This window comes from Leucopleurus acutus (genome assembly GCF_964270905.1).
Source record: "Leucopleurus acutus genome assembly, chromosome: 7".
NCBI classification, from domain to species: domain Eukaryota; kingdom Metazoa; phylum Chordata; class Mammalia; order Artiodactyla; family Delphinidae; genus Leucopleurus; species Leucopleurus acutus.
In genome coordinates, this window is record NC_139150.1 from 18,046,579 (window position 1) to 18,058,925 (window position 12,347).

General features: G+C 50.6%; 1 protein-coding gene across 1 annotated transcript in view; it reads right to left on the reverse strand.

Moving 5' to 3' along the window:
- Window positions 1-11,514, reverse strand: part of PAPPA (pappalysin 1) — a gene marked incomplete at its 5' end in the record, with an annotated part of 255,185 nt that extends 243,671 nt beyond the window's left edge. Inside the window, one exon of the mRNA XM_082842115.1 lies at window positions 11,094-11,514. Within this exon, the coding sequence (XP_082698241.1) occupies window positions 11,094-11,514 (421 nt within the window). The remainder of the gene's footprint in view (window positions 1-11,093) is intronic.
- Window positions 11,515-12,347: the final 833 nt, after the last annotated feature.

Consider the following 12,347-nt stretch of genomic DNA (forward strand, 5'->3'; position numbering starts at 1 on the left):
TTTGACTGTGGGAAGTTGAAGGATGTGTAGGAGTTGAGGCTCAGAGAAGTGGGCATTTACAATACTAAGGAAATAGTCAAAGCAAGAGATGAAGAGGGCCTAAGCTAAGAAGGGGCAAGGTTGGCTATAAAAATGATAAGAAGGCAGGATAGACAGGAATTGATGACTGAATAAACATGGCGGGAGATATATCTAGAGCAGATGACACGAGATGAGGATGGAAGAAATTCTGGAGGAAAGACAATTCCATTTCGGATATGCTGAGTCTGAAGTGCAGGCTGACATTTCCAGTAGACAGCTGGATCTATAAGTCCGGAGTCCAGCAGAGTCTGGAGATAAATGATGATCAGAGAGATGGTACTTATTCCACGGAAAAGGAGGCCAAGTCAGGAGAGAAGCAGACCTTGCCCTGGCCAAAGACTCAGAAGACAGAGGATCTTACCCAGCAAGGTCACTGGTGTGGACAAGTCACTGCTTCACCACCCCCTGGTTTCTCATCTTTGAAATAAATGGTTTAGATTCTGACTCTCACACACCTCGGTTCTTTGGACTTACATGAATGTTTCTTCACCAAACAGAGTAGAGTATATATTCCCTTTTTACGTTTTCTGTGTACTCTGCATCTCTTAGGGCAAGGCCACCTTGTTCCTGATTGGCCTGTTATCATACCTTTCTCTGTACTCTCATCAGCCTTTGTAGCTGAAAGATCTCCAATCTCATGGGGGGAAACAACCCCATCTTTACAAACACATCTGGTTATATTCTGCTCAGCCACATTTCATGTTTATAGAGCAAAAAGACTTAAGAAGAGATGGATGTGGGACAGATATAGGGAGAGGTTCTTGATTACAAAGGTGATAGGTACAGGTTAGACCACCAGTTTCTTGAAGGCAAAAGATTAGATCAGGGATCTGCAATTAGTCATATGCTCCCCCTACCCAGATACTCCTATCCCAAGCTGTGACCCCCCCGCCCCTGGCACCTCCTAGAGTTTCTGTCTCTGTTCCCTTCAAATGGACTAGAACCTGGGACCTTCTCAGGTTCTGCAAAACCGAAACAGGGTCGCCTCTCTTACTCTTGCAGGTTCTATGGACCCTGGGTTTGTGACAAATGATACTGGAAAACATTTTCTTTCTCTTGTTGGAAGAAAAATCTGGGGATGACAGTGCTAGGGATTCCCAGAAGTAAAACAGGCAAACGGATGGCTACAGACTCAGAGTTTCAGTATTTTAATCATGAAGTGATGTGATTAAAATGATAAGCATGACTAAAAGGCCAGTGGCTTACACCAGTGTCCAGGAACTTGCCTGGAACGGCTTCAATAGAGTAGGAAATGATGAAATTTGAGTACGCTAACCGTCAGCCAAGATGTGATCACTGGGAAGGTCACTCAGTGAGTGTTTAAAAAACATGTATGGCAGCTCTTACGAGCAATATTACTAACGAGATGGCTTCCAGCTCTTGGGAAGTACCAATATTCCCTACATAATGTCTTCAGTCACTCTTTGACTGAAATTCTACCCATTGGTACTTTGCTTTTGGATAGGAAGCTTTCTGAGGAGACATTAAAGGATATATGCCCATGGAAGAGCAACCTTCTAGGTTGGTATCAGTCCATGATACCTTAGTAAGATGGGATACCATGTCCTTTTTCAAGAATGAGTGTGGCTGGGGGAGAGGAAGCAGGAAGTGTGTGGGCACTTGGTCCCTGAGGGGCACAGGCACCACCGAGCGGAAGAAGCTGCACTCGGAAAGGAAGAGCACCGGAGCTACTGCGAACATTGAGCATCTGTCTTAGGACAGTCCTGATGGGGATTATAGAATCTCAGGGAATCTCTGCTAGATGCGTCTCAAGGACAAAGACACATAAACTCCTCCTTACTCCCACTGTTCAGATGAGGAAAACTGGCCCAAGAAGGAAAATAAGTTGCACAAAGTCACACAGCAAGCTACGGACTAAACTGCCCTGGGCCTGACACCCCCCACCCCCACACTGCTCCTCCTTGGCGCCCTGAGTCCTCCTCCAGCCAGCCCCGGGTCTGTGCCGAGGCCTCTGCTGCAATGCCACTTCTCATCGCTGCCTCCCTGACCACCCTATTTATTTATGTATTTATTTATTTATTTTGCGGTACGCGGGCCTCTCACCGTTGTGGCCTCTCCCATTGTGGAGCACAGGCTCCGGACGCGCAGGCTCAGTGGCCACGGCTCACGGGCCCAGCTGCTCCGCGGCATGTGGGATCTTCCCGGACCGGGGCACGAACCCATGTCCCCTGCATCGGCAGGTGGACTCTCGACCACTGTGCCGCCAGGGAAGCCCCTGACCACCCTATTTAAATTTTCCTCATCCTACAACCCAGCCCCACACAACTCCCTTTTCTACTTCATTTTTCTTCATAAACATTCACCTGACATTACGCGATCTATTCGCTTACTCATGTATCTTCTGTCTCCTCCTCAACCCCCCACTCCAGAATATAAACTCCCTGAGGTCAGAGATATTTTCTTCTGTTCCTTGCTCTGTACTGAGGACCTAAAACTGTACCTGGCACGTAGCAGAAACTCACCAAATACTTGTTGAATGCCTGGGCAGGGATGGACAAATTTTACTTTGTCCTTTGTTTCTAATCTGTATTTCTTAGATTCTCTACAGTGAACACACATTGCTTTTGTAATAGGAAACAATGCAATGTTTATTCTGTTTGCCTTTCATTTTAGTTTTTGTTTTACGTTAAGATAATAGGAGTAAGCCTTTCCTGAGTGGTGAGGGAGGGAAAGGCAATTCCTGGCTCTGCTAAAGGAGATAAACATGTCTAATTTATAGAGTTATTGAGAGAATTAGAAAATAATGTGTAGCGAGGCCGGACACATAAAACCAATATGAGTTAACGTTTACTGGGTGCTTACCCATCGTCTAGATTCCATTACTAAGCGGTTTCCACATGGAGGCCCAGTTAATCTTCAAAATAACCCTATGAAGTAGGTGCCAGTATCATCCGCATTTTACAGAGGGGCAAAAGTGAAGCTTGGCGATATTAAGTAACTTGCCCAGGGTCATACAACTGGCAGGTGGGAGAATCAGGAAATCAAACTCAGGCACTCTGACTCTTGAGTTCTACCATCAATCACTACAAAATACTTCCTCAGTAAACATATGCTCCTTTCCCCTGTTGCCTGAGCATGTCAATTCTTTCTGAGATCAGTCAACTGCAGCTCACCATCCCCCATGCCCCCACCAGGCTTTACAAGGTTCTAGAAGGCTTCCAGGGCAATGGGAGATGCAAAGAAATAAGGAGCCAGAAAAATGAGAAATAGGGGTATGTGGAAATGTGAGTGTGTGTATGTGTGTGCCTGTGCGTGTCAATGGTCACTGTGTGTTTTGGATTGTCACAATGATTAGGAGATCCTAGGCGATTCTTATGCACAAAACCAAGGATGTGAAATGCTTCACAGTGTGTGGAAGGGTTCACACACGGCAAGGAATGCCCTCACTCAAAAACTTCTTATTGCGCTGCACGGCTCCACTTGCTCCTCCTACATGCCCCTCCTAAGACTCCCGTCCTTCCTTTCCTTCCCCTCAAGCTCTCCCAGGATGGTCAGTCACCTGAGTTTGCAGTTGTGCAGACAGAAGGGCAGAGGGCGCTCCTAGTGTCAGACGCCTGGACTGCACACTGACTTTCAGTTATTCTCTGTGTGACCTTGGGAGAGTCCCTAACCCGTTCCAAGTTGCAGAAATGCATTTAGAAACCTATCAGCTCACAGAACACGCAGGGATCTAAGACTTCAGCTCCTCCTGTGGCTCTCAAACTCTTTTAAACTCTTTATGATGGAATTCTTCAAGCACACACAGAGGAACAGACAAAAAAGTATTCACGCCTGTCGTTTCTGTCACCTGGTTTCAACAATCATCAGTCTGCCAATCTTCCTTCATCTACCACTCTTCCTCCCAACATCCTATTTTTTTTTTCTGGAACACTTTAAACAAACAAAATAGACATAACGTCATTTTACCCATAAATACATCAGTACACATTTCTAACAGATTAGGATCTTTAAAAATATATAACACAATACTGTTATGATGCCTAACAAAGTTAACAATGTCAGTCCATGTCCATTCCAACTCTATCACTGAGAAACTTGCACATTCCTTGAAAAGAAATCTGGAAGAAGCACACAGTTTAGGCAGAGTAGGTGAAGGGAAGATGCGAGGAGACAGAGTACTCCCCTTCAGCCTCTCCCCAGGGCATTCCTAAGATTGTGGGGCACAGTTTGAAAGCCCCTATTCCACTGCTACCCCCTCAGTGTGCACCCTGAGAACACTGAGGCACAGAGAGGAGCAGTTAAGTTGTCAAGGTCACACAGCAAGTAAGGCAGACCTGTTAAGTTCCAACATCAAAGGACTCCAGTGAGGTCATGCTAATTCGATCACTGTTTATCATTTGCAGTGTGAATAATGATAATAAAGGTGCCTTTCCAGGAATGACCTTGATTGTACAAACCCCTCACACCTCTCACTTTCTGGATCCTCCAACCACTGTCGACCTATGGACTGGGCTCTGATCGTGGCTTAGAGCTTTTCCTGTCATCGTCTCACCTGGTTCCCGTGACAACCCGCAAGATACGGATGTTGAATGTAACCACACCTGAAACTCTCTCCCCAGAGGCCCCAGGTCACACAGCTCACAGGAGACCAAGCCAGGACTTGAGCCCAGAGCTCCTAGGTCCCAGTTCCAGGTTTTCAAAGGAGCCAAGGGGCCAAGACCCACAAGTCAGCTCTGAGTTGAGCATTTCCAGTAAATGCATCAAGGCATGAAGGAGAGTCCTCAGTGCAGCAAGAAAAAAGATAAGAGACACTGAGGGAAAGGAAATTAAATTCCAGAGAAAGGGCAGCAGGTGAGGGGAGAAGGAGGCACCCGCTAGGTTCCTAGGTCCTGGGCGATAGGTAGACGAGGAACAAGCCGCTTGTATAGGGGGTCCTCCTACCTGGGGTCCTTGGGGATCATCTCGCATCCTCATCTAAGACACCTTGCGGCCAGTGCTGGTTTCACAGTGATCTCAAGGTGAGGGGGTTGGAAATAATAGGAACAGTTGCCTGCCTTCCAAAGGACTGGCCCAGGGCAAAGTAGGGAATGCCTCACGGCTGGGCTTCCCTCCTTCCTTTGCACTCCTTATTCCTGCTCAGAAGAAAACTCCCCTCTCAATGGATGGTGAGACATCCATTTGAAATCAGATGCATGGAACTCCATGCGTTACCCCCTTCTAGGACTGTCTGCACTTTAAAGGAGGCACCAGAAGGAGAGGGTGTAGCTTCACATATAGGACCAGCTTTGGAAAAATGGAACGTCGGTGCCACCCCCCACCCCCTGCCCCCCTGCTCCTAGGCATTTAGGGCCAGCAGGGGAATTGGGGATGGAATAAAGGTCCTTTCTGGTGTCTGGCCACTCGGAATTGGGACAGCTAAAGTTCTCTCAAAGCTCTGCCACCAACCAGCTGGATAAGCAGGAAATGCCACTCCCCCCCTCGGGCCTCAGTTTCTCCACCTGCAGAGCAGGGAGACCGCAGACTGGATCAGTGATTCTCCCCACTGGTGGCCCTTCCACATTACCTGAGAAGCTTTGAAAAACACCAGTGCCCAGGCCAACCCCAGACCCATGACATCAGAATCCCCGGGATGCAGCCTGGGCACAGGATGTTCAAAATGCTGATGGTTCTCAGGGCTCTGAGGGATGCGAGCTACTGGACGGAACGATCTCCCAGGCTACCTTGAGAGGGGCAGTTTGTGAACACAGTTTAGTGCTCAGCCCCTCCGTGACACTGGTCCTCAGTTTCCCTGTTGTACCATGAGCTGCCTGATTCAGTCCATTCCCAGCTGACCACGCAAATCCCGTGTTCCTGAGCCCCGCACCTCTGAGCCTCAAGTTTGCCTTCCTCTGTGGAGAGGGACGAGGGCAATGCAGCCTCCATTACCCCATCTGTCCACGTGAATGGCTGACCAGGGGAGCGTGAAGTAGGAGGGCATCTGGGGAAGGAGCAAGAGGCATGTGACAACACAGCTGTGACCTGGACCCCACTGTGACCACTGTCTGGCTTCTGTTCCTCAGGGTGCATTCTCCCTCTGGGTGCTAACTGGTTTTCCTATTCATTGGTCCAGTGGTTTTGGGCCTCCTCTGGCTCTTATCACCAAGGGGTCATCCAAGTAGGTCAAAGAAGAGGAAATCAAAGTTCAAGGAAGGGATTTGAAGGGGTCCAACTGTTCCCCAAGATACACTGTCTACTCTAGATAGACTCCCCAGCAACTTAAGAGGGAAAGCCCTAACAGTGCACAAACAGGTCCTACTTTCTGAAGGCCAAGCTGGCAAACTGGGAAAGGGAAGGTGGTTACTTACTGGATCCAACTACCACTGACTGAATCCCTAATATGAGCGGCTCTGTGCCAGGTACTTTCTGCCTGTTTTTTCCACTTCAGTGTCCTGATATCATTATGCCCATTTTACAGAGGAGGAAAGCAAGGGCTGGAGAGATAAAGTGACGTGACTCAAATCACACAGCAAGTCATTGGCGACAGAAATTCCAAGCCCAGTCTGCCTGATAATTTGACGTGAAAAGAAACACAGATCTGCTAGGTCAAACCCAGAGCTCCACATGAGACTTGGATTCATGTTTTATCCCCTTTAATCTGTAGGTGTATGGTCAGCACAAAGAGATGCAGGAAAGAGTGGCGACATTCTGCAGCAGGTCTAAAGAAGGGAATGGGGGTCATTCCTTCTCTCTCCAAAAAGACTGCTGAAGAAGAAACAGGCACTTAAGACTCGAGTTCATATCTGGGCTCTGTCCACTGCAAGAGCCCGTGGGACTTTGGACTAAGTCGCTTCAACTTTCCGAGACTTTGTTTCCTCATTCGGAAAACAGAGGTAACAACGTCCACCTTCCAGGGCGGTTGTGAGGATGAAACTCGCAGACACAAGGCAAGCGCAGTACCCGGCACCTCGGAGGCACCCAGGAAGAGTTGCTTTCCTTCCTGCCTTTAAGTGTCCTCAGTCCATAAAGCCAAGGCTGAGGTCGTTGGAAAATCATGTCCAATAACAAGATCACAGTTTATTGAGTACTTACTATCCACTAAGTCCAGTTCGAAGCACTTTCCACGTATGAGCTCATGTAATGCGTCAGGTCCTCGTGCTACGCTCACTTTGCACATGAAGAAGCTGACGCCCAGAGGAATCAGTTAACTTTCCCAAGGTCACACAACCAGTTAGGGGCAGAGGTAGATTCACGCAGAGGTAACCCAGCTACTGAAACTGGCTTCTCACCCCATAGCAATATCCTAGACCCCAGGTGCCACTATGAACGTTGTGGGGAGAACCATGTTAATACATGAACTTCTTGAAATCCAGCCTTCCCTGTTACAGTTCTGAAGTTGGGGAAATGCAGGCACTCATTTTGGGGGGTTGGTTGGGTTGCGGGAAGTAGGGGCTGCAGAAGGGAGGAAATAAAAAGTCTCTTCTGAGTAGTCGCTGAACTCAACAGTCCAACATTTAGAACAAAAGAGAAAAGCACGGAAAGCGGAGGTGCTGGAGGGGATTCAGGTAAATCCCTTTCTCCTTCTGAGCAGGGATTCTGGATCACTGAGGGGTGGGGGTGGGAGGAGGGCAGCGCTTGTGGGGTCCACATTTCACTTATCTAACAGGTCAGGAGACACTTTAACAAGATTAACTGCTACTCAGGGGCCTCCGCTCCATGGAGCAGCAAATTGACTCTATTGTTTTCTTTTTCTTCCTCTTTTCTCTTTCTGTCAAACTGGAGGGGTACGGTGGGGGAGGGCAGCTGGGGATGAGGGGCAAGGGTTTGGATCCTGCCTGGTAAAAGGCGAAGGGATGTGTCGGGAAGCCCCCCCGCCCCCAGACTTGAAAGGGAGCCCAAACTGCCGAGCACCGAGGCTGAGGGCTGTGCTGGGTGGTGCGTCTGTGAGGGGTCGGAGGTGACAGGGTTTCTCAGACACATTCTCTCAGCAGTGTAGCGGGTACGGTCTGGAAGTGGGGATGCCCAGGATCAAATCCTGGCTCCTGGCACTGGGGAGCTGTGCCATCCAGCACACATCCCTCCCCTCTCCGCGTCTCTGTCTCCCTGTTCGGCCAAAGAGAGAAGCCTGGGTAACCTCCAAGGACCCTCTTCACAATAGCCTCAAAGGACTCTCCAACCCTCAGAGCATCCAGCGCTGGTGGGCTCTTCAACCCTCAGACTCCCGCACACAGGCACTTCCTCACTTTAGCTTTGTTTTTGCATGCATAAGCCTTCCCAGTTTTATTTGTTAATATATATATATATATATATATGTGTTTATATATATTTCTCTCCTTCCCTTTTGGAAAAAATAAAAGGCATGTTTTCTGAGCTTCAGAAGCAAACTGCTCCTTCACTGCTTCCCTCTGCCTCTCCGAGCGCCTGTCTGAACTGGTGTCAGTGAAGTTTGAACCGGGGCAGAAATAGCATCCCAGGCGGATCTGGGAGCATAGCCCGCCTACCAGGAGCGGCAAGGCCTGCCTCTGCCAGACGACAAACCCGGTTAACAGCACCATAAAATTAGACCTTTACGAAACCCAATTGAATCCTGCAGCAAAGAGTGATGTAAGGCAGCCTGGCCTGACAGCAAGGCAGCAGCCCTCTGCCTGAAATAGCAGCGCGGTCCCTGCTGAGAGATGCCTGCTCTCTCAAGATAGGTGACCAGGGATTCCTACGAAAGTGGTGACGCCCAGCCAGAGAGAGCCAGCAGAGGTCAGGCAGCAAACTGGGCACCCGAGGTCGCAGCGGGAGGACACGGTTTGGCACCGGCATCCAAACTGCCCACCTCGGCCCGGCCTCTCCCAGCCTGAACTTACACGAAGGAAGGAGCTGAGAAAGTGCTTCTGCAAAGAACCTCTGTTTGTTTGCTTTTTAATTCAAGGAGAAGCAGGTTCTTTTTAGTCCAACAGTCTGTACCGTGTGGAGGATACGCAGAATGAGTCTTTTCTGGCTCAAGGCCAGGTGTTTACACACCGCAAATCTGGCTCAGACTCAACTAGGGGAGGGAAAAAAAAAAATCCACCAGAATCCTCAGGAGAAAAGCTCTGAGCTTTCTGGTGCTACACGGCAGCAGTGACTTTTGTTTTTTTTTTCCCTCGTTTTGAGAGGAATGTTACTTCCACACATAAAATGGACCAGGCATTTTATACGAGCAATAATAACCTAACGTCCCCCATCCAATTAAAGGATTTTACTGATCTTTGTGTGAGAGAGCGAATGAGTCCTCAAAAGAGCGTGTGTGAAGAGAGGCTCCTTGTCTGAATTACAGACATTTATAAAGCAGGCTCCTGTGGAATCCCAGGTGCTATATTTTTTTTTTTGAAAAAATGCATTTACTACCTTTTCATTGATGATACCTATATAACCCTGCACTCTCCCCTCTGGAGGAGAAGCCTTCCAAATCACTGGTATGGCAGGTAAAGACTAGGAAAAATCAGATCTACTTATTTAAAAAAAAAAAAACCCTCCAATCTGCAGGCTCTGTGTTTTTCCTATGTTCCGAAAGAGAAGTAAACATACCACAGCCCTGAATTATAATCATCATCATTATTATTATGAATAACATCTCCCCTCTACTCTACCTTATAACCCCCTCTGGCTGACTAGGGCTTGAGGGCTAAAAGTGAATAAGCTCAGTTTCCCTCTCCTTCCTGGGGTGGGGGGGGGGCGGGTAAAGAAAAAAAAAGAAAGAAAAGAAAAAAAGCAGCATGTGATGACGTCAGGTATGGGGGAAAGTCACTTTCTAGCTCTCGGCTTGGCAGCGGGAGAGTGGGAGCTTTGGGGGCATATTCTTGGTATAGCAGCAGAGTTCGGGTCCCCTAAATGGACTTGATGTAAATAGGACAGCGTTAGCGCAACGGTTGAGAAAGTCCACGCCAAAATAGAAAGAAGCGGACTGCCGGAAGAACTCGGAGCTTTCCCTTCTAAGAAAGTGTGTGTAAGGGGGTGGGATCGCAAAACGCCTCCACACGTTTCCTGGCTGCAGCGAAAGGGGAACCCCTACTCTCACTTTGAGACGTCCTAGGACACGGCAAGACTGTTTGTGCAGGAAGGGAATCTCCCAGCCAGAAGAGGCAAAACTTTCCTTCTCTCCTCCAGCGCCGCCCCCCTCCGCCCCCCAGTTTTATTAAAGGCATTGCCACAGATTCATTAGGAGGGGGGAAAAATGGATGTTGGTGCATTTCTAAGGTTTGCAACCCTCCCAAAGTGTCCGGTTTCACTACGGGCTGTGCTGTAGAACGGTGTGTGTGTGTGTGTGTTGGGCGGATGGGTGTGTGTGTGTGTGAGGAGGGAGAACTCAAATTCATTACGGGCTCGTAAAAGTCCCAAATGAGAAAAGCGCCCCGTTTCTCAGCCTAGTCGGGGGAGGACTGGCGGGGTGTGCCTGAGGAAAGTCTCACCCCAGCCCCGAGTGACAGGCTTTGAAAGCAAGGACATGGGATGGCAGTATGTGTGCGCGTGTCTGTGTGTGCCTGGGGTAAGGGGGTGAATCCCAGAGGCAGGCAGCAACCACAGAGCAACTTTGGGGGCACTTTGAGGACTTCTAAGTCCTGGCGATCACAACAACCTTGTCCTTGTAGGCTTTCAGGGTAACGGGGCCAAGTAAAGGGGGAGGGTCACCTCCATTAAAAAGCCAAAGAAATCAACGGTCCCCTAGCCACTTTTCACATGCATCCCAACTGGGTCATTCCTCCATCCCAAACGGAGACAGTACCTCTGACCATCCAAAACACGGTTCACGCGCACGAGGCTCCCCGGAGACCAGCCCTCACCAACTGCGGGTCTCCAGGAGGCCGGGAGCGCTCCCTGCGCTCTTCCAGCGGGGCTAGGCGGAGACGCCTTCCGAGTGCGCCCATTCCGCAGATGGGGCAAAGTGAGGCTCGCAGCTCGCCCCGGAGCCGCCGCGCCGCCGGCACAGCGGCTCCCGCACAGACACACCCGCCAGCCCCCAACGATCCCGCCACCAGCGCCCAAGCACCCGCGCGCCCCTGGGGCCGCAGGGCCGGTGCAGCGCCCGCCTGGGCGCCCTCGCCTACCTGTGATCACCGCCGGAGAGCTCTGGCCCCCCTCCGCTCGCAGCCACACTTGCAGCGTGAACGCGTCCCGGGGCAGCTCGAGGTCGGCCCGCAGGCGCAGCTGCTCGCCTCGCCCGCTGAAATAGAGCGCCCGGCTCGGCGGGCTCGGCTCCTCCGCGGCGCCCCTCGTCTCCCGCTGCTGCCGCCGCCGGGGGACGCGCACGGCTTCCCAGGCACCGCCCGGCGGCGGCGGCGGCGGCGGCGGCGGCGAGGCGCGGCGGCCGCGGGCCGCCCGGGTGGCGCAGGTGGCCGGGCCGGCGGCGGGGCGCGGGGGGCGGCCGGCCCGCGGGTCTCTCCGGGCCCGGCGGGGGCGCTCGGCCAGCCCGCAGCCCAGCGCGGCGCTCAGCAGCCCCAGGCGCAGCACCCAACTCCAGAGCCGCATGTCCGACGGTCCCCCCCGCCCCCCCTTCGCCCCTGCACCGCCGCCCGGAGCTGCCAGCTTTAGGAGCCTCGGCGCCTCGACTTTCTTCGCTTCTTCGCCCTTCTTGGGCGAGCCCCCCCGTCCACTTGCTTTTTTCTTTTCTTTCTCGCTTTCCTCCTCAAGGTGTGTGCTCCACTCCCCCCACCTTTGAAAAATACAGCCCAACTCCTCCTGGTTGGCAATTAATTTCTCTCCCCGCTCCTTTATCTGCCTTATTTCCCCCCTCTAACAGCTGGTTGCCTTCCTCCTTGTTTTATTTCATTTTATTTTATATGATTTCTCGCTCTTAAAAAAAAAAAAGCTCCTCTAAGACACTGATCCGCTGAATTCCCTCCCCCCAAAAGATGCTCTAATTTATTTATTTTTTGCGTCCTTTATAACACAAGCCACAGCCCCCTTCTCCCCCCCGTCCCCCCTCCCCTCCCTCCTTCTTCACAAAATGAAAGGAAAGAGGGGGGAAAAATCCCTCAGAAGATGAGTAAACAAGCGTATGCTAATCTGCTCCCGAGCGCTCCACCTTCCCAATTGAATGAGTCCCAGTTAAAACTGCGGGGATCATGACTAATCAATCAGTTTGGAGAGGCCGAGCTACCCAGCCTTCCTCCACTTTCCCGTTTGCCTCCTTCGCTCCGCTTCTCCACCCCCTCCTTCTTCTTTTTTTTTTTTTCAAGAAGACAATCTTAAAGTAACAATTTAATGAAATTCTGTACACACCCCCTTATGGTCCTCCCAGCTCTCCTCATTCCTGCTCAAAACACACATTCCTGTTTTTGTTTTGGTTTGCTTGCTTTTTT